General features: G+C 40.7%; 1 protein-coding gene across 2 annotated transcripts in view; it reads left to right on the forward strand.

Annotated features, from left to right (window-relative positions):
• CLTCL1 (clathrin heavy chain like 1) overlaps nt 1–14,335 on the forward strand; it is a 37,606-nt gene extending 23,271 nt beyond the window's left edge. Inside the window, exons 17-33 of one of the 2 annotated variants that reach the window (XM_083803552.1) lie at nt 7–241; nt 2,138–2,260; nt 2,687–2,832; nt 3,229–3,412; nt 3,995–4,187; nt 4,674–4,831; nt 4,924–5,088; nt 5,493–5,600; nt 5,973–6,140; nt 6,222–6,371; nt 7,197–7,328; nt 7,702–7,812; nt 8,378–8,548; nt 9,346–9,567; nt 10,281–10,301; nt 12,454–12,529; nt 13,553–14,335. In XM_083803552.1, the coding sequence (XP_083659678.1) occupies nt 7–241; nt 2,138–2,260; nt 2,687–2,832; nt 3,229–3,412; nt 3,995–4,187; nt 4,674–4,831; nt 4,924–5,088; nt 5,493–5,600; nt 5,973–6,140; nt 6,222–6,371; nt 7,197–7,328; nt 7,702–7,812; nt 8,378–8,548; nt 9,346–9,567; nt 10,281–10,301; nt 12,454–12,529; nt 13,553–13,668 (2,479 nt within the window). In that variant the 3' untranslated portion in view covers nt 13,669–14,335. The remainder of the gene's footprint in view (nt 1–6; nt 242–2,137; nt 2,261–2,686; nt 2,833–3,228; nt 3,413–3,994; nt 4,188–4,673; nt 4,832–4,923; nt 5,089–5,492; nt 5,601–5,972; nt 6,141–6,221; nt 6,372–7,196; nt 7,329–7,701; nt 7,813–8,377; nt 8,549–9,345; nt 9,568–10,280; nt 10,302–12,453; nt 12,530–13,552) is intronic. The other variant, XM_083803553.1, reaches the window with a different exon arrangement.
• Nucleotides 14,336–21,121: the final 6,786 nt, after the last annotated feature.

Consider the following 21,121-nt stretch of genomic DNA (forward strand, 5'->3'; position numbering starts at 1 on the left):
TCAAAGGCTTAAGTTGCTGTTGCCATGGCTCGAATCAAGGATTCACGAAGGCTGTGAAGAACCTGCAACTCATAATGCCTTGGCCAAAATCTACATTGATAGTAATAATAATCCAGAGCGGTTCCTTCGTGAGAATCCTTACTATGACAGCCGTGTAGTTGGCAAATATTGTGAAAAGAGGGATCCTCATCTGGCCTGCGTTGCATATGAGAGGGGGCAATGTGATCTGGAACTCATAAAGGTTGGCAAAACTACATTTATAAACATACTTGCTGCCTGAAGCAGAAACTTAGCTTGCTATTTGACTAACATTTGCAGAATCCTGTCTTGCAGTCTCACTCAGGAGTTGAGGTAGACAGGATTCTTCTACATGGAGACAGTAATTTTTATGATAACAAGGAGCTCTCATGCTTTATGTCAAAACTAAAATAATGCAGCTCTGCAGATTTAAGCTACCATTCATATCTTTCATCCACAGACTGCTCAAAAGTTGATCAAGTTTACCTGGCCCAGCTGACAAATATACCAATGCTAAACCTTGGTTAACTTGGGTTTCTTTGAGCATTGAGCACTTGATCAACAGAAGGGAGAGGTTGTCACCTAATTTAACTCGGTGGGAGGAAGAAAATCCTCCCTGAAACTTCGGGTTGAAACTAGAAAGGGGGATGTGATTTTCCCTTGCTGTGGTTGACCCTTGAAGAGCTGTTCCGATGCACAACTAGAAATGAGGAAAATAAATGTTGACAGTCAGACTGCAAGGACTTGTTCAGATAGCATTCCTTTCCTATCTTAAACTTGTTGATTCCTTGAACCTCCCTTAGAAGTTCAAGGGCAAGTGAAGTTCACAGTGTTTTTCAAATATGTCCTAATGTCTCATACTGAACACCAGAGCTTAATGTCAGATTGCAGTTCTTGTGACTGCTGTTAAAGAAAACATTCTCCTACTTGCACTTCTGCCTTATATAGTATATGCAAAGAATGTCAGCTGTGTAGGGGTAAGAACTAGCTTGTTTTGCGCTGTGTAAAAAGAAGTAAATGCCGTTTCCTGACAAGACCCCCACTGTAGTTGTTAGAAGGAAGGTATAATCTAGACTTGCCACTAAAAGTGGATGACTTTTCAGCCTGAAGCAACTATTTTTGAAGCAATACCTCCTTTGTAGCTGTAAAGATAAAACAAGTAGCTGGCTGTATTCAGCTTGTTTCTTGCTTCAGAATATGAAAGTGGCTCTGAATTGTTTCCATAGGAGACTTTGTTAGGATAGACTTTAACTTTCTAGTTAATCATAAAAACCTGTCAGTACCAGTTTCTTCCTTGAGCTGATATTCTGAATGGGTGCTTCAGGTCATGAATGAAAGCTCTTCCTCCTGTGAGAACTATTCTTGAGGCATTGCTCCTTCCTGGGAAAGGGCTCAACTCCTGAAACCAGGCAACTAATAGATGTATAATGTAAAGGAAAATTGTGCAACTACTAATTTGCTTACAGTGAAGTACTTGAGATTTCAAGAGCTAATTCGGATACTAACAGAACATGACATGTTGGTAGAAGACCAAATAGGCCTTTAGGTTTCTACTTTTGCAGTTGGACATTTAAATTAGTGGCACTAATAGGGTCATAACTCATAACAACTTGTTGCACTTCTATAGGAAATCCCATATTTATTCTGTACCCTTAACATTTTAACGGGAAACCAAGCCACCTGCTTCTCTGAACATTTCTAGTGTAAAGTTAATGACACCAAATAGGTAACCTATTTCTGGCTTTGAACACCAACACCATTCCTCAATTCACTACTTAACACCGCCCAAGCAAGTGGCTCCCTTTCTTAGGTTTAAAATTTAAGTTCTTCAGGCTTCTGCAGGTCTTCACTTCAAACAGAAGCAAATAGTTACTGTGAAGCCACTGTCACAGTATTTGTGTGTCGGGCAAAACCAAGAGAAGCTATAGGAATTCTGCTGGAGACCTTCTCCATGAGCCTTCCAGATCAGAGGTTGGGTAAGAACTTTGTCTGTGGCATTAGCATTGGTCAGCAATTAGTTCTAGTCAGTTTTTTAGACTGTCTGACTCATAGCTAGTTAAACCTGTCTTGTGGTACTAACTCTTGATGTTAATTCCAATTTTTGCAACTTCTCCTTCAGGTCTGCAATGAGAACTCACTGTTTAAGAGTGAGGCTCGCTATCTAGTTCGCAGGAAGGACCCTGAACTCTGGGCAAATGTTTTAGAAGAAAACAACCCATTCAGGCGGCAGCTTATTGACCAGGTACAGCACAAAGGCTAAACTTCGTCACTATAAGGAGAACTCAGAACCTTTGTGGTACACTGAAGTAGCTGTCTTCCCCACAAGGTTCTCTGAGGCCTCATCTCAGTTGTACAAAAGTTTGTAAGAGTTTGAGTGGCAAGTATTAGCTCAGAGCTTCACGGTCGGAAAACTTAATTATCAGTAAGATGATATTGTTCTGTCCTATGGAGTGACCCACAGGACAGAACGGGTCTCTAGTGAATTTGCTCCCTGTGCAGTCCCAAGGTGTGACTTTTAATATGTATGTCTAGTACAGAAGTAGTTCTTTCTTGCTGGGTATGACAATACTTTCAAAGTTCTGAAGCCTTAATTTGTAGCTCACTGTAATGGGTTGGTAAATATCTTATTTGGGAAAAATGCTTAATATTCTCCTACGTTCAAATCCAGGTTGTCCAAACAGCTTTATCAGAGACGCAGGATCCAGAGGAGGTTTCTGTCACTGTGAAAGCTTTCATGACTGCAGACCTGCCTAATGAATTAATTGAGTTATTGGAAAAAATTGTCTTGGATAATTCTGTATTCAGTGAACACAGGTAAGGAGAGAGCTTTGTTCACAAATTTAGCCTATTCAGTGCATCTCTTTAGGTTGTGAAGTGACCCAAATTATTTGTGGGCTTCTTGGTTCCAAGACCTAAGCGCTTCTAAATGTGAATAGGCAGGCCAAAAAGGAGAACTTAAGGTTCTTTGTGATTTAAATACAGAGCTAGTTCATGCTATTCAATTTGCAGTGATGCGTTGAAAGAAAACAACACCGACACTGGTAAGCAATTTCATTTGGAAGGCAGATATCAATATTCCTCAGTCTGGGAATGAAAGGTTGTTGCTATCAACAGCAAGCAGGTGTATGCAGCTGTTGTTGCATGTACAATATGTGTCACTTAAAAAGTGCACAACACCTGCTTATAACCTGTGCCTTTTGTTAACCAAAGGAACCTCCAGAATCTGCTGATCCTGACTGCCATCAAGGCTGACCGCACTCGTGTGATGGAGTATATTAATCGACTGGATAACTATGATGCCCCAGATATTGCAAACATTGCCATCAGTAATGAACTATATGAAGAAGCCTTTGCTATATTCAGAAAATTTGATGTTAATACTTCAGCAATCCAGGTGAGGTGTGGTTCCTACATGAACATATAGAATGCTAGTAATAGAGAGAATGGAAAAAAGTATAATGTTAAATTGATTCTCCTGGAATGATTGTAACTTAAATCATTGAGACTTAACAGTATGGTTCCTAAATTATATCAGTTTGTAGCAAAAAGTGGGAATACGTGCAAAGAATAACAAAACAGATTCAAAGTGATGAGTTCAGATGCAGATCTGTTCAAAGTAATAAAAAGATTTTAGAGTGTTGTGCTACACGCTTGTGTGCATGCTGCGTTTCACTGTGAATGACTGCCTTGGAGACTTACATCTGAAAGGGGCAGGAGAATCAAATGCTACTAGGCGTTGTCTTCAGGCCAGAATACTGACTTCTTCAGGGTAGAAGAACTCCTGTTGCTATCATTTATCTATTCTTGCTGCTCTACTTCACTGGACAGAAAGGGCTTTTCTAAAAGCAGTTAGCTTTGTATCGCTTACTTAGAACAACCTATGGGCTTGAAGGAAGAGTTTTTTGTGGAAAGGAAGATGTTACAAGGCTTTGATTTTTATTTTATTTTTTCATCTTGCAATTTCAATTTCAAACAGGTGCTGATTGAACACATTGGCAATTTAGACCGTGCTTATGAATTTGCAGAGAGATGTAATGAACCAGCAGTATGGAGCCAACTAGCCAGAGCACAGCTGCAGAAGGACTTGGTGAAAGAAGCCATTGACTCCTACATAAAGGCAGATGATCCGTCTGCCTACATGGAAGTTGTTCAAGCAGCTAATAGAAATGGTAAGCCAAATTATCTTCAAACTTAAGATTGCTTGGGTAAGAGTTGGGTTATTTCATTTACCTTGAGCAGCAAGGATTCTTGAGATGTGCAAATTCTGTTTCAGAGTAAATTGGACTAGCTAGTCTATGGAGTGGATGAGTCACTTTAGTGAGATTCCTGTCAACAAATTTGTCTGTTTTGCTACAACAATGATAGACCTCCCTGTGAAGATAATTTGGACCGTTATGGTCTAAATACAACTGAGTATAGTGTATTGATTTTAGCTGTACGTGGCAGAATTGCTTGCCAATTGAATTCTAGGATAGTTGCAAGAAGTTCAACGTTATATGAAGGTGACTCAATGTTTAGCAGAGAATACCTTAACTCAGATGCAGATGGCTTAGTATCATTGAGCATACTGGTGAAAACTGTGTTCCTGATGTGAGCAAGGAGAGCAAGACAGAATAACTAAATAGAGGATCTGAAATATCTTTTCTCTCTTCAAGATAACTGGGAGGACCTAGTCAAGTTCTTACAGATGGCCAGGAAGAAGGCTAGAGAGTCTTATGTGGAGACGGAACTTATTTTTGCCTTGGCAAAAACTAATCGTCTCTCAGAACTGGAGGAGTTTATTAGTGGCCCTAATAATGCCCATATACAGCAGGTATGTCTTGATCACAGTTCCTATGTCTGACTTGCCGCTTAGCTGACTTGATTCTTGCTGTTACCCTTGTTTACCTTGGACTCCTAATCCAGGTTGGTGATCGCTGTTACGAAGAAGGGATGTATGAAGCAGCAAAACTACTCTATAACAACGTGTCTAATTTTGCTCGCCTGGCATCTACCTTGGTACACCTTGGAGAGTATCAGGCAGCAGTGGACAGTGGCCGCAAAGCCAACAGCACAAGGACTTGGAAGGAGGTAACCAAAACTTGCATTTTTTAATAATCTGCAGAACACACACTGTTGTTGCTTCTGAGCATGTTGCTTTTGAGCATAATTGGACTCCTTTGCTCTGTCAGTAATGTGGGAATTAAAGAATAGTTGATGCATAACCATCTGTGATGATATTTGATAGTGACTTGCTGTTTCTGGCTACAGAGCACATCTGTATCTTCATAAGCTGTCATCTTGCCTGAGATAATAAAGGTTAGTTTCAGAACAGTGTAAAATGAATGGCAGTATTACAGTAATACCTATTAGGAACTGTAGTAAGCCCTGAATTTGTTAAAGCTTTGCTAATCAACTTTGTCCTTTAATATAAAGAGTCTAAATAAGCATTGCAGTATTCTCCTGTGAACTGACTCTGCTATCTCTCGTTACAGGTATGTTTTGCCTGTGTGGATGGAAAAGAATTCCGCTTGGCACAGATATGTGGCTTACACATAGTCATTCATGCTGATGAACTTGAAGAGCTGATTAGTTACTATCAGGTTAGATCACTGTTAATGTCCTAGAAAATCTATACAGAGTACTTGTATCTGCTAATAAAGTGGTCCCAGCTAAAACCTGACACCCTGTGGGACTAATGTTTAATGACTGCAGAAGTAAATTGAATTTATTCTTCCTCTATTTCCTAATAGTTTCATGCAAACCTTTTATAGTAAATGGAAGGGTGATAGCTTTCACTGTCCCTTCTTTTACAATTCTGTTGCCTTATTCAAATAGAGTCTTATAAAACTAAGCACTCTAATTTGGAGAGAAAAGTTTGTTGAATTTAAGTAAATAAGCTTTTTATTTTTAGCAAGTTTTAAGTGCTAGTTGGTTATGAATTTGCAATTAATCCTTATTTTCCTAATATCCAGGATCGTGGCTACTTTGAAGAACTGATTGCTCTTTTGGAAGCTGCTTTGGGTCTAGAGCGTGCTCACATGGGGATGTTTACTGAACTTGCCATCTTATACTCTAAATTCAAGCCTCAGAAAATGAGGGAACATTTGGAGCTCTTTTGGTCTCGAGTTAATATTCCAAAGGTATGCAGTAAAGTAACTACACTGCAAGTGAAGTAGGGAAGCTGTTAATGAATCAAACTGACTGTCGTCTTATTTTATCAGGTGCTCAGAGCTGCAGAACAGGCTCATCTCTGGGCAGAACTTGTATTCCTTTATGACAAATACGAGGAGTATGACAATGCAATAATTACCATGATGAATCATCCCACCGATGCCTGGAAAGAAGGGCAGTTTAAAGACATAATTGCCAAGGCAAGTTGATAGTTAACTGAATCAGAGTGCTGAAAGATTCTTTCAGAACTAAGGCAAAAATGCAGAACAAAATCCCCACTTAAGTTTGCTTAAGCTACTATTACCCAGTTTTCATGCTGTATTTAAAACAAATCATCCAAATAGTTTAGCACAAGAATTAATCTAAGCTTGTACCCTTTGTTTGCTGTTGTGCAGCATGTTCTGATGAGTGGCAGCCTATAGCACAGAATGTTTTCAGGGACTGCTCAGGATTGTAGGTCACAAGCAAGGGCACAACCTCCTCAATATCTTTGACCTGACTGTTGCCTCAGTCTGAGGTTGTAACATTTCTTGAAAGATCCTTGCAGTTTCCAGCTATTTCAGTGAGAGAAATGGGCTGGGCAGTCCTATGAATGCAGTGGAGAATAGGGGATTAATGAATAGTTTAGATAAGATTTCAGGCTGTGAACCCATTCTTACTGGTCTTACGGGTTTCAAGGCAACAGCTTAAGAGTGGTTAAGTTTACAGCCTTTAGGAGTTAAACACGTGATCACATTAAGTCTAGTGGGCTGCCAGTGCTGGGATCTCTTAACCGTGGATGGGTTAGAATTGGTTTGGACTGTTCCTGCTAGGTTGTAACTTCACCATCTGGAAGCAGATGACACTAGAAGCAGTCATGAGATTCAACAAGAATTATGCATGCAAGTGTAATGCTACTGTCCGGTAGAAGAAAATTTAAGCTTTTATATAAGAGTCAGATAAACTTTCTGCTGAGTTAAATGATCCAAATTAAGCACCTTAGATTTACTTGCATGTGAAGTACTTACTAGTGTGTAACCATGCAGGTGGCCAACGTGGAGCTGTATTACAAAGCCTTGCAATTCTACTTGGACTACAAACCTCTGCTGATCAATGATCTTCTGCTTGTATTATCTCCACGACTGGATCATACGAGGACAGTCAATTTTTTCTCAAAGGTGAGTTTGGGAGATAGTGGATGAACAGAAAACCCCCATGCAAGTAAAGACATTCTAGTCTCTGTCTGAGAAGGGGAAAAAAAGGGCTGGTGTCTGTCAGGTGGCTTTCCCTCAAGTATGAGGGACTGAGGAGCAGTCCAGTCCTGTATTAATATGGGAAGCACTAGAAGAGTTAGCATAACTGTCCTAGTAGGCTGTTTCATTTTACTTCCAGCAACAACACAATATGACTTGTCTGTAGTTCTGATAGCAAGCATACACAGTCCTGACAGTAAGCATAAACTCTTGCTATAACAAATGGGAACTTATTTCAGGAGTATCAAGTGTCAGAACTAGTATAGTTAATCTTGTATTGAAAATATCTTAATTCCAGGTTAATCAGCTACTTCTAGTAAAGCCTTACCTGCGTTCAGTCCAGAACCACAACAACAAAGGAGTTAATGAAGCTCTAAACAACCTTTTAACAGAGGAGGAAGACTATCAGGTGAGCCCCACAAAAGAGACCAGTAGGCCTGATCAAAAAAAGTAAAATAGTCATGGTTTAGTTGTTTCCCAGCTGACAAGGTGTAATTCCCTTGAGCAAAGGGGAACTTCTGCAGTGTAACAGTAGTGGGGATAGAATCAGACCCTTTGGGCCATGGGGTGCTTTGGTCACAATCTGATAACCTGCAAACAAAGCAGATACCGCAGTTACTTCTCTCAGAACAAGACTTCATAAAGGTCAGCATTGGGTATGTACTTTAGTAGGCAAAACTTCTGTAAACAAATTTTCTTCTGGCCCTGTTGACTGATATTCGTAGGACAAGCTTTTCTATTCTATTTAGTCTGCAAAGTGAAGTTCATACAACCAAGTTAAAATCTTGCTATATTAAAAACAGTCCTTGAAAGAAAGGCCTGAAATATGCAGGGCAAAGAAGCTGTAGCCAGCCATAGCATTAACATCTGTCTGGAGTAACCTAAGCACTTGTGAGGCATCCTTGGATGCTTCTCTCCTGTATCTCTCACCTACCATCATCTGGAAGCATGGGTAACAATTCTCTCTCAAACAGGGTTTGAGAGCTTCCATTGATGCCTATGACAACTTTGATAACATAACATTGGCTCAGCGTCTGGAAAAGCATGAACTAATTGAATTTAGGCGTATTGCAGCATACTTGTATAAGGGCAACAACCGCTGGAAACAGAGCGTGGAGCTATGCAAGAAAGACCGTCTGTATAAGGTGAGTTAACACAGCTTTTCTCCCTGACTGTCAAAAAGAAGAGTCTGATATCTGAAGCATAGGCTCCTGGAAACTGAATGCATTCTTTTAGCTTCAAATCTGGGGTTCCAATGAATCTTAACCCTTCCCTTGAAGTTTAAGGAAAGAATATTAGAGCAGAATAGCTTGCAATTTCAAATGTAGACCTTAAGTCTAATTTGATAATGCTGTCCTGTACTCAGAGATCTCTCTATGCCCATCAAAGGCATCTGGACAGTTTTCTCTGTCAGTGCAGAACATTCTATGTAGACCTAAAGACTTTGTCCATATAGGGTAGAGATGAAACATGAGTAGAGTGGTATAGCACTGTAGTGATTTCACATGAGCCAGTTCTTGAGTGCTCTGTAGCAAAGCTGACAAATAGTCTTCAGTCTTGCCAGATACCAAGCAGTTGATGCAGTAGTTTCTTCTGCTGTAGATAATCCTTATTGTCTAATTGTGAGATAGGTGGGATACCAGAAATTTTATCTTTGCTGCTACAAAACTAAGCAAAATCTCATTGGGCCACTTCAAGTACTTAACTGAATGTGCAACAGGCTTTCCTTAAAATGAGCACCTGGGCTGCCTGGGAATAAGAGGACTTAAATGAGTGTATATACTGTAACTTAGATCCTGTACAACATGTGTGGTGATGTGAAAGACTAACTTCTTGGTATGCAAAATACATGGCCCGTCTAGCTAGCAGTTTCGTATACATAAGGTGTAAAACAACAAACTGACAGACAAGGATCAAGCTTAACTGTTGTCCTTTTCTGTAGGATGCTATGCAGTATGCTGCAGAGTCCAAAGATGCAGAACTAGCTGAGAAGCTGCTTCAATGGTTCCTGGAAGAAGGCAAGCAGGAGTGTTTTGCAGCCTGCCTTTTCACGTGTTATGACTTGTTGCACCCAGATGTAGTCCTTGAGTTGGCATGGAGGCATAACATCATGGACTTTGCAATGCCTTATTTCATCCAAGTGATGAGAGAGTACCTTACCAAAGTGAGTATTGCATAGGCTAAGAAGTTGAGTCTTTTAGTCTGCTGGGCAATTAGTGTTATGCAAACCAGGTAAAGCTCTTTGCATGTATTTAGAGTATTATTATTCCTCACACTAAGTCCTCTGGGAATTTCTCTGGGTTTAGTCACTTCACGCTAGATAGCTAAATTTCTAAATAGAAAGCATAGGACTTGAAAGAGGTGTAGTTAACTTTTGTTTTTAACAATGGGTGTGAGGAACTGTATGCTTTTTAGATCAGCTGCATAGTTCATGAAGTTGAGGACTTGCTGAAGAGAACCTGCATCATTTTTTACTTGGTATAACTGTGAAAGTACTCTGTATGTTTTCTTGTTAGTTATTCAAAAGCTGTACTCTCTGTAACAGTACACACTGTTCCTACATCAACCTTATGAGTAGATTGCTGAAAATAAGGTGTTTATGGAAGACAGAACTTCAGATGCATAGTCTGGCTGTAAAATACTGATACCAGTAGCTAGTCTTGAACTGAGAAGGGAGAGATTCTGATCATGTGTGGTCCTGAAATGCTTGTCTCAAACAGCCCCAGGATATTAAACTAAGATTCTTCCTTAAAAGACTCTAGTGTTGTGTAGGACATCACAGTGGAGAATTCTGTTGAAATCAGTAATCTAGAAATGACTGCTTCAGGTTGTCTCTAATCAGTCATGTTAAGTATTCCCCTCTGAATTTTCTTGCAGGTTGATGGGCTGTTCTATAAGGTGACACTCTGATTTCAAACTTTTTTGTGTTCATTTGTGTCCCTCAATACCCTAGGATTCTTTTACAGGAATCTAGCTGTAGCTTCTGCCAGAAAAGCAGTGTAATTTAGCTCTAACTCATTTTCTGTTCACTTTCTAATGCTAAAAGGATAACTATTCACAAGCAACTTGAAAATCCAACCAGACTCTGCTCTTTTTCATGAGAAATGGAAGCAAGTAATTGAGGACTTGACTGTTTGGGCTCCTAATTACTATATTACAGAAAACTTGTGGCAGGTATCTTTTACAAATACCTGTAAGTCTTGACCGTTAGTATAATGAAAGTACTTGCACTGATCTTAAACTCTTCCTCCTCAAATTCTACTGAGGTGAAACTTGCCACACAAGTTCACTTGTCCTCTTCCATGCGAAATGTACCTTCAAGATCATGGTTTTTAAATTGCTGATTGGATTTACAAGTACTTTACTCTTACTAAATACCAGATAACTTGCCAGAAGGAAAATCTGCATGATAAAAATGGTTTACAGTGGAACTAATTTAGTCTGAATTAACTACAAACATGAAATTAGAGAATGGGTTTTATAAATGTTGTAGTATGTCTAAAATCCTGTCACGTAACTAACTTCAGAGATACAAAAGAATAGACTGGTTTATTACCAGAGTGTGTAAGTCTTCCAGAACTTATCTTTCTCTTATGCATTAAACCAAAGGTGTGAAAGCATAGAATAGCCTATGTCCCAGAAGGGGCTGGGTACAAAAAGTATGGTAACATTCATTTGGAAACCTTTTGAACAACTTCACTTCTAGGCATCAAATTGGAAAGAAGTTTAGCCTTTGCTGGAGTTGCTGGTTTTGTCCCTTCTTCAGGGTATCTGCTCTCAGCATGCTTGCTATTTCTCCAACAGAGGGAGTAACTGCACTTCTGTTCCCAATTCCTTAGTGCTTTAGGGGCAGTAAAGAGTAAAGTCTAATCCAGGAGAGAGTGGGAATCCCAGGCCATAAGTACAGCAATGCAACTAGTTTGAAAGCAGTAGCTTTCAATTGCTTTGACCCACAGTAATAGGGACAATATTTGTAACATCAATATTCAGTGTTATCCTGAAAAGCTGTTAGGTTGACAGCTCTGAGGGAATGAGTTAAGACATACTGACACTCAAGTTATTAATTTGAGCATCAAACTTAAAAATAAACATCAGGAAACTGTTAAGCAATAGATCCAGATAACCTTTCTAAAGTATAATAGAGACCCCTTTTGCAGCACTCATCAAATTGGATATGATCGTTTTAGTGGGAAAGGAGGCTGAGGAGCAGCTGAAATACAGCATTGGGCTAAAAGAAGGTTTTCCCGGGATGTTAGTACTATCTGTATCTGGATATGAAGCTGTGTGATTTTATGCCTTTGCAGCCTTCAGTCTCAATGGTTCGCTTATGGAAGATGTAACTTAAAACCTGAAAGAAGGAAGGTACTGTTGCCTTCTCTGCCCTCCTCTCTCACCCTCCCACCCCCAATTTAAAGCTGTGTTCAGAGCTTCTGCACTACTATAGCACTCTGACAAGTGAGTTTAGCATGAACAGAGCTTTATTTCACACAACACTGGGTTCTATATAAAGCTGATACAACTAGACCACTTCCTATGATGGTTCTAGAATTACCTCTAAAAGGAGTCTATGTGGATATTAATACAGTTAAACCAGTACTCTGTAACCAGAGTTAGGCTGTAGTTGTAGATAAGATTAAACTTCATGGTCTGGAATATTTGCAAATATCTAGGTGCCCTTAATGAAGGGGAGAGGGCTTGCAGGTTAGTAGACATCTAGGTTAGGCTCATTTGAGATGATCCTTGGAACTACAGTGAGCTGACTTGTTTTCTTTGTCATAGAGTTAACAGTAATTAGAGCAGGGCTCCCAAAAATGCTGTGCTTGAAGGTAATAGTGGTCTTTCTCAGCTACATTTGACAGCTATTGCAATAAAACTAAAGCAATTGGGAAGTCAGGTTTACAGACTTTGTCTGCGTGTTCCCAGCCATAGTCTCCAAAATGGACTACAGTAAGGAACCCTTGATAGCTAAGGTACCAGGCATTGAAAGCCTCATGTGATAGTGCAATTCCTGGGCAAGGCCTTCATACATCTCCTGTTCACTTCAATGTAGGTGGATAAACTTGATGCTTCTGAAAGCCTAAGAAAAGAAGAGGAACAAGTAACTGAACCCACTCCAATAGTATTTGGTAGGTGAAAGACTTGGTTTTAATTGATTACCTATTGCCACTGTGGTCTCTCTTTATGGAGGTTACTTGAATGACTGTCTCCAAAGTAAGCTGGTTTCCAGTAGCTAGTAAAATGGTCGTCTCTGCTAGATGGACTGCACAAGTTGTTGAAGTGACATCTCACTCTTACAGTACTTCTACTCTTCAGCTAAAGTATTACTCCTCTTACATGGCTCAGAACCCTAGCTTAGGAATAGCCTTTTAGTACGGTAACAGGAGAGGGGATACCAAGGTGTGCACAACACCAGAAATAACTTAAAGAGCATGCTAATTCCTCCTGTTGTTCCTTTCTAAGAGGAATGTGTCTGCTTTCTGCTCTTCCAAGTAGAAAGGCAGACTGGCTTTCTAGTTCATCCATTTTAAGACAAATGCAGCCAAAAAACCATGGCTGTCCAAGCGTGCTGCTATTTTAGAAGCCCCTATGAAGAGGCATTCTGCTAACAAGCACCTAGAAGTGGCTGGTAAGGGAAGGATGTGACTGGTTCACTGTCTAATGTAAATGTTAACTTAAATTTAATATATGCATGAGGCATGTGTGCTCCTAGTGATGAAAACATATCTTCTATCAAGGTACATTCAGGCCTTTTGCAGCACTTTCCAGACTGAGACCTAACAGACCTAACTAATTGCTTGAATTGTTTTACTTTTGAGATCTGACCATGCATGGTGTTTAAATAGAATCAGTTTGGCTTTCAGTGTGGTCTTTTCAAAACAAGCCACGTTTATCTTGCCGTCAAGAACAGTTGATACTCCTCTTCCCATCTGAGTCTTGCCTTGCTTTCTTAGTTTTCTGGTAGTGAGAGCAGATGGCCTAAGTGCCCACTCTGTGTGGTGCATGTTGAGTAATAGTGTAACTTGCTAGTGTGTGCTTGCACAGTGGCTGATTTTTAGCTAAAAGCCTAATAATTCTGTCCCATAGTACAGCTAGCATTAGGGAACCTTGGGTACTTAAACTAACTTTTTTTTTTTCTCATGCTTTTCCAGGCCAGCAGTTGATGTTAACAGCAGGCCCCAGTGCAGTACCTCCCCAGGCAAACTTTCCATACGGATACTCAGCACCAGGATTCACCCAGCCACCTGTTTATGGTTTCAATATGTAACTAGCTCTCTGACAGACCTTTGCTGTCTCTGTTCTCTTCCTTCCCGTCCCTTTTTAACTTCTCCAAGAAGTGTACAATGGTCCTAAAGGCACAGATGACCTTCTGTTGGCTGAACACACTTGCTGCCCTGCTCAGTGAGGAGACTTCAACGGGATGCCTGTTACTGTTATTTATTGATTATTGTCCGGTTACATTTCAACCTCTGAAAGGCAGCTTTTGTTAATGACATTGTGAGACTCTTGTCTGAAGTTAAGGCACTATTTCACTAACTCATATAGCAATAACTGCTTGAGGCCAGGGGGAAGAGCATATTTTTTTCTTTTGCAAAGCCCATTGAAGGCAGCTGGGAAATTGCCTGGCACCAAGTTGTTAAAGCTTTAGCTGAAGCTACTGAAGTAGCAGGGTTCTTAACAATTCAGTGAAGCATCTCCGTAATAATGAATTGTTGAAAGCTTATGTACATCTGACTACCCCATTTTGTTTGCAGTCTTACATGCAAAAGAATTTGGGCTTTCTGATATTTGTGCTCTGAATGTTTAGAGGAATATTGGGAAAGCTTCCTTTTCTGGACAATAATGCTGTTGGGGTTCAATGCTGTTGGAGTCTGTTCTATATTTTCTGGAGTAGATCTGAGACTTAAAGAAAATAAATCTTCTCATGCCAGAGAGCAAACATTTCCCAGATCCTTTTTGTTTATCAAGAGGAGAGCATGTTACTTGTTGACGTTAAATGGTACTAAAGGAAACCTCAGCTATGTGTGGCAAGTGAACATGGGAGTGTGCATGGCCTGCCAAAGTACTAAAGATGCAAGAGCACAGCGTCAGGGCTGGGGAGGGGGGCATACTGCTAAAACAATGAGGCGGTAGGGAGGGCCATAATCCTGACTTTTTTATTTGCACCTTTAATTGATTCTGGCATTGGCTTCTTGCCACACCATGTTCTGACCCTGTCTGGTGGGCAGAGTCAACACCATCTGAATTAACAAGATGCAGTGACTCAGTTCTGCTATGCTGCAGTAGTATCAATGGTGTGTCTACCACCCACCTCTTTCTTTGAGAATGCCAACAGGGATGTATTATTACTTTGTGCCACTCTTCAAATACATGTATCATTAACGTTTTATGTACTTAGATAACAATGTATAATTTATGGTTATGAATCTTGTGCTAATCTTGAATATTATAAAAGTCCAACTATAAATGTAAAACTGCAGTATCCACTGTGTGGTTCTAGTCTTCCTGTCTTGGGGGTGGGGACTGGTTAGTAGTAATGCACTACCACTTAAAGCATCAGCTTTCTTAATTTGTGACAGCTAAGGATGCCAGACAGGAAATGGGAAAATTGTGCCAAAGCACATACCGTAGAGGGCTTAGCAAGTAACGTAAAAGGGAGTTGCAGTCTCTTCAATGAACACAGCACACGTTGTCATGTGCAGGGGTCATGCTGCAGCAGGTGGTCACATGCTTACGTGACTTCATTCACAGGACTGGAAAAGTGTAAGCTCAGTCCTGTGCTGGGGGAGATGCTGCAGATAGTCTTCTAAGTCTGCTCCACTGAAATATATTAATACAGCAACAGTATTGGTAAGCTACACCTTTCATAACGAATTCTGCTTGAATGGGGCAAAACATCTTTATGTGTCAACCAGTAGAGATTTAACACTGCTGTGAAATCAGTAACAGTAGACTGTTTTAGCATGATTCTAACTAGTACGTTGTCTCCCTTGCTTGCTGTACTGTGTGATAGAAGTGGCAAAGAGATGTGCTATCTACTTTTCTAATAAAGCCCAGAGCGCTCCGAGTGCTGATGTAACACACTAACCTTGGTTTTGTACTGATCAGCACTCAATGGCTCAGCTTGAAATACTGAGCAGCTAACGAGTTCAAGCAAATCTGCACTCTGTCTAGACTTATTCCTAGCAGGAATTAGCCAGGTAGCATGCTATTTTCCAGGCAAATAATACTTCCATTTTGTAAGCAGTTTTTTGTGGGTCAACAGGAACTTGGGTGAGGCAGCTAGAACTGAAGACAAGCTCGACAATTAATATGACTGGGAGTTTCCTTCCCCTCAAATTGAGAATTTACTGTGACTTGATAGCAACAATTACAAGCTGATGGTGAAATACAGTAAACTGCTGGGTTAAATAGTAGAACAGCTCATGACCTGTAGAGAATTGAGCTAGCCTGGGGATCTTAATTTGCTTCAGTCGAGAAATCTAATTACAGGAATGACTGAGTTCTCAAGGAAGGCAAGGCTGTCAGCTCTGATAAATAGTTCTGCTTTAGTTGGTCTCCTGGAATCTTAAGCTCCTGCTAAGTATAACGGCTTTTATAAATTCTGTGATCTTCTTACACTCTAAAATGCATCCAGAAGCATAGTCCCTGCTGTTACTGTGTGACTGTACCTAAACTGTGGAACAAATGCTTGCACACCGGATTATTTAACTGTTTCTTTAATGGTTAAGTTTTTCTCAGCAGGAAATAACCCCTCTTTTAGTGGGTTATGTGGAAGACTTAATACAGTTTATGAAGTTGTAGTGTTAATCCAAGTTTTTGAAAAACTTGGATAAAATTGTTTGCACAAAACCTCCTTTGAAAACTAAGCTTCTCACTAATTCCCACTGCTTCAGTGAGACTAGGCTAGTGCTGTCATGCAAAATGGACTGTTCATGCAGAACTCACCGCAGAGAGCAGTATCTGGAGACTAACTTCTGGGCTGTGATACTGTCAAACAGTAACTTGCTTAAGAACCTACATAGCATGTCTTACATACTTGTGATTTTCCTGTAAGAAACCAAGTATGGATTTCCTTTTGTAATAGTTCTTGCTATTTGTCAGACTTTAGGGGGATTTTGCCCCATCTGTCAAACTCTGGGCAACTACAGGTCTGGCATCAGATTTGACAAGCACTGCTGTGCAGCCACTTGAATGTCTTGTGAGCTAGGTGGAAATGAACCTCTCAAAAAATGTTTGCAGGGACATGTGCTGATCTTGGCATAAAATTCTGGCCTGTGTTCAGCTGCTCATTCTGAGCTAGTACTTGAGCTCCTTACCACTATTGTTTGCTCCCTCACATCTTCAAATGTTATTGGTTTCTTTTGGTATAAACACCAAGTGAATGGGGAGGGAAGGAAGAACGTCTAAGCTGCTGTTGGAAGCAGAATTCTCGTGTAGCTGCTGCTGTCTGCTCTGTTGAGCCAGATGAGCCGACCCTGTAAGCTCAGGAGGAATGTGTTGCTGGGGTAAGTGCTGCTTCTTGCCTACATTAAGTTCTGGTGTTTTACCAGGCTTCTATTCCTCACCCCTCTTTTAAGGGATATGCAATTAAATGGTAGCATAGCAGAAGAAAAAGCTCCTAAGTGGCTTTGTTGCTTGAAAAATAAAAATTATGAGTGGATAAAGCCTGTTCAAGTAGGTACCAGTTTGGGGGGTGATAGAAGAAATAGTGACTGTAAGGTCCAAAACTTAATTCTGATTTAATAGCTCCTTTTTTAAGCAACTGCAATGCTGAAAACTGGCACTTAGCATGACATGGATCCATTAGTAAGGTTGCATAAAATGAGAAAACTATTTTTTTTCCCTAGCAAAACCAGCAACTGTTATTCAGAAGCATAAAAAGCTTCTGTTTCTTCAACTATAAAACTGGCAAGTAAATTTTTTGTTGTCTGATGTCCACTGGGTTAGATGTGTGGGTATCTTTTGTACTTGGGCACATATGGTAGATATATTCAGGCAAAGCTGATTCTTAAACTGTTGCATAGTTAGATAATGCTTGTGTGTGTGACATTTTAATTGGCAGGCTAGAACCTGCCTGGCCACTGAGAAACTTTTAGTGTGATTAAAACAGCATGCCAGTGGATCAAATTTGCACTGAAAAAAATTGAGGCTATATAACTTGCAAATCTCAGAACAAGTAGCAATATATATACCGGGTTTCCATAATAAGCAGTTTGGAAAGCATGCATAAAACTTTGTGATAGGGCATATTAATTAACTGTAGAACTTATTCCCATATTTCTTGGTCCTTCGCGTTCTGTTGTAAGTGGTTTGGCTTGTCACTGTTTCCAACCTGAGTATATTTTTTTGTTGTTGTTTTACAGCATACACCAAGAGTGCTTTGATCTCATTTGTTTCCACCAGGTCAAACTGGGACGTCTTGAATCTGTGATAAAATATAATGGAACCCAAAGCTGAAAAATGCTTAACGACACAAGAGTGCTTTGTAACACTGGTGTGTAATTACGTTGTGGTTTGCAGAGTGAATTAGTACTTGCTATAGCAACCTGCAGGTGTACCAGTCTAGCTTAATGGTCTTGGGGTCTTTTTATTCTGTTACATCTTCAACAAGCATTCAGCTTTCAAAGAGTTTGTTGCTAGTATAGTTTTCTTGTTTTTCATTACTATGTATTTTCTGTGGGCATATTTCCAAAGGTAATGATAGGTCCTGACTCACATTTTACTAATAAAATACTGCAAAATTGTTAGCATGCATATATTTCAGTCTAGGTCTTTCAGTGTGGAGACTTTTAGGTCTTTCAGGAAGGTAGCAAAAAACATAACTTTTCTTCTGAACTAAAATAGATACTATAATGTCACTAGCTTTTAAGTATTAAGTTCATATGAATTTGAAATACAGTCAGTGAAGGGTAAGTCTTGTCTTCCTCTTATGTGTCAGAATTTAAAAATTCTGAGTCAAAATTTGAGTTTATTCAGTCATGCATTCTGCATGGTTCAGTGAGTCAAGGAAAAATATCTTTTTTCTTCTCTCTGTCTGCTGTGGTTATAATTAAGACTTAAAAAAAAAAAAAAACTTTGTCTAAAAAAATGTATTTCTCCTTTTCCTCCCCCCTAATGGTTATAAAAGGAAAGAATTGCCAAGTCATCTGGTACGTTCTTTTCCGCAGTAGTGAGGTCTACAATATTATGCAGAGCACAAGTTCCCAAAGTGCTGGTTCTCCTGCCAGGAAGTTAGGAGATGTTTGGGTGGGAAGGGAAAATGGTCTCATCTACAGTAAACAGCAAACAGTGTTTGTCAACTAAAGTAGTTTTTCAGTAATATATCATGCTGAGAGGGAAGTGTGACCATAGTCTGGTAGCAGAATGAGAACCTGTAAATGCTTTGTGCACTACATGGGTTTCACTCATCATCTGAGCTGAGTCAGGGCCACTCGAAATGTTAATGTCACAGGGATTTCTGTTGGGCTCTCTGGATAATCAGTCCTGTTGATCTCAGTAAATACTCTTGAGTATCAACAGGAGCTCTTTTTGGATGTGTACTCAAGTGGGAATCATGCAAGTTGTTTTGGAAGAGCATTATCTTACAGTCATAGGTTCCCTCTGCATATACCTAAAAGCTGGTGAAACACTGACTCAGAAATGTCTGACACGATCGCTTCTCCTTGAAATCTGTTATGTGTAAGATCTGTTCCGCCTGAAAGAATTGTTTGCTCTGTCAGGAAACCTGAGAGGAGCTAAGGTTTCTTAGTGTACTGTAAGACCCCAAGCGATGTGGATAATAATTAATTAATAATGTGTGGAAAAACTTGTAGTAGTTTGAGTTGTAATAATTCTGATGATAGAGCTGTTTATTCAGTGAGGTGAATAGATTTTCTGATTCAAGGACATTTAATATAAAGTTATTGGTCACTTATGGTCTCTAAAACCATGGTGTGCATGCAAGTTATGCCAGTGATAAATAAATAATTTGGGAGAGGGTGAGTGAGGGCAAGGGAGGAATAAGTTGGAGCTGATCAAGTGTGGTCATTGTTTACGTGCTTTTTAGAATCCAGGATGCTCTGTCTGCAATCAGTGTTTGTGTGTTCAAAAAAATTATGAATGTTGCTTTCATCTTCAGCAGTTATTTTCAATTCTGATTGTTGGGTCCTGAAAGGACGGCTGTGAGGTGTATGAACTACGATAGCACCCATCTATGTATTTAACAGTTCTCATATCTGTTTCTATGGCAGCAGAAACAAGTGCCAGACACCAGCAGTAGAAATGGGTTCAGATTGCCAGGTGGTTGTTTCCGTGAAAATTCCTGGATTGAGAGCAGTAAAACAAAGGACTCAATACCCTGTCTGTAATAGTAGCTGCTCTTTCATGCTTTGATCACCCAGTTCCTAGGAGATGTTCTTGACCATATGAGTCTGGTCAAATCTTTACTTTCATGTAAGTCACAGGATTTAAAACATGCTTTTTGCAGCCTCTAGTATTTTAGAGGTTGCTTATCTTCATCAGATGCTCTTTTCCTTCAGGCTTTCTGCTGACGAGCGTTGTTAGCAGCTTCTTGGAGGTCAAGTTGAGATGGCTTGCAACCTGTGTGATTAAATATGAATAATCCTTTCTCTGTTCAGCAAAGTAAGCACCTCTGTGAATCCCATTGAGGCTGCTTACTATTAAGCATGTGGTGAAGCCTCATGGTGTTAAGTTCCCCTAGCTCTGTGCCTGCATAGGTGGCCGGTGGTCAGTACTCACGTAGAGGGCGAGGCTGTGGGGCAGGCGCAGGGGTTGTACTGATGAAAGAGTGCAAAGGTCTTTCTGACAGGGGTTTTGAAATGTAGTAGCACACGTGGCAGTGGAAACAGTCAAGTACATTAGAGTTTGGAGCTAAGGGCCTTCCTGTAAAGCAAAGGAGCCTTGATAATTCTTCATACTGAAAGGGATCTCTAGCTACCAGGTGTTATAATTGGAAGCAAAGCTGTATCCCACTGGTGACTTTCTCTAGGAGAACTGAGTGGTGTCCTGGGATGGGGTTTGTACCCCAGGGAGCAGCCTCTGTCCCCTGTCATAGTGGCCTCTATTGCAGGTGCGTATGGGAGAGTGGCCTGCCTGCTGCTGTCCCACAAACCAGCCAGGCAGAGGCTGCATCACGGCCATCGCCACAAGGCCGCCCCGCTGGACTTGCCTCTGACTGCCGGAGCTGTTCTGAGGCCACACACACCTCTGGCCACGTCTGGGAATGAGTTCTGCAGCGCCAGCATGCATTCATGTGCATGCCTGAATCCTAGCAGAATAAAGGTGCTTCAGTTTCCCAAATGGCCCTTCTGCAGGCGGTTTGCCCACAAGGCCACGGCCGCAGTGCTCGGGAGATGTGGCCTTAGCCTTCGCCCGAGGCCCAGCCAGGGTCCTGCCACCTGATTGCGGAGCCTTGCTGAGGCAAAACTCATTTCACAAAACACACAGGCAGCAAGTCTCGACAGGAGCTCACACTTTGCATGGCCGGGGGAGGTTTCTTACACAAAATGTTCCCTCGGTGGAGCAGCACAGTGCACTTTCCCTGCCTCCGGAGCCTCCCTGCAACAGCCCACCCTTCTGTAAAATCCAAGGCGGGAAGGAAAGCGCCCTGGCTCCTCTCCCTGGTGCTTCTGTACACCCAACTTTCAGCTACGGAGCGGGGAAGGCTGTCTGCCCGGGCCTACAGCCGAACCAAACTCGTGCAAGCTGCTTGTTTAGGA

This window comes from Anser anser (genome assembly GCF_964211835.1).
Source record: "Anser anser genome assembly, chromosome: 18".
NCBI lineage: Eukaryota > Metazoa > Chordata > Aves > Anseriformes > Anatidae > Anser > Anser anser.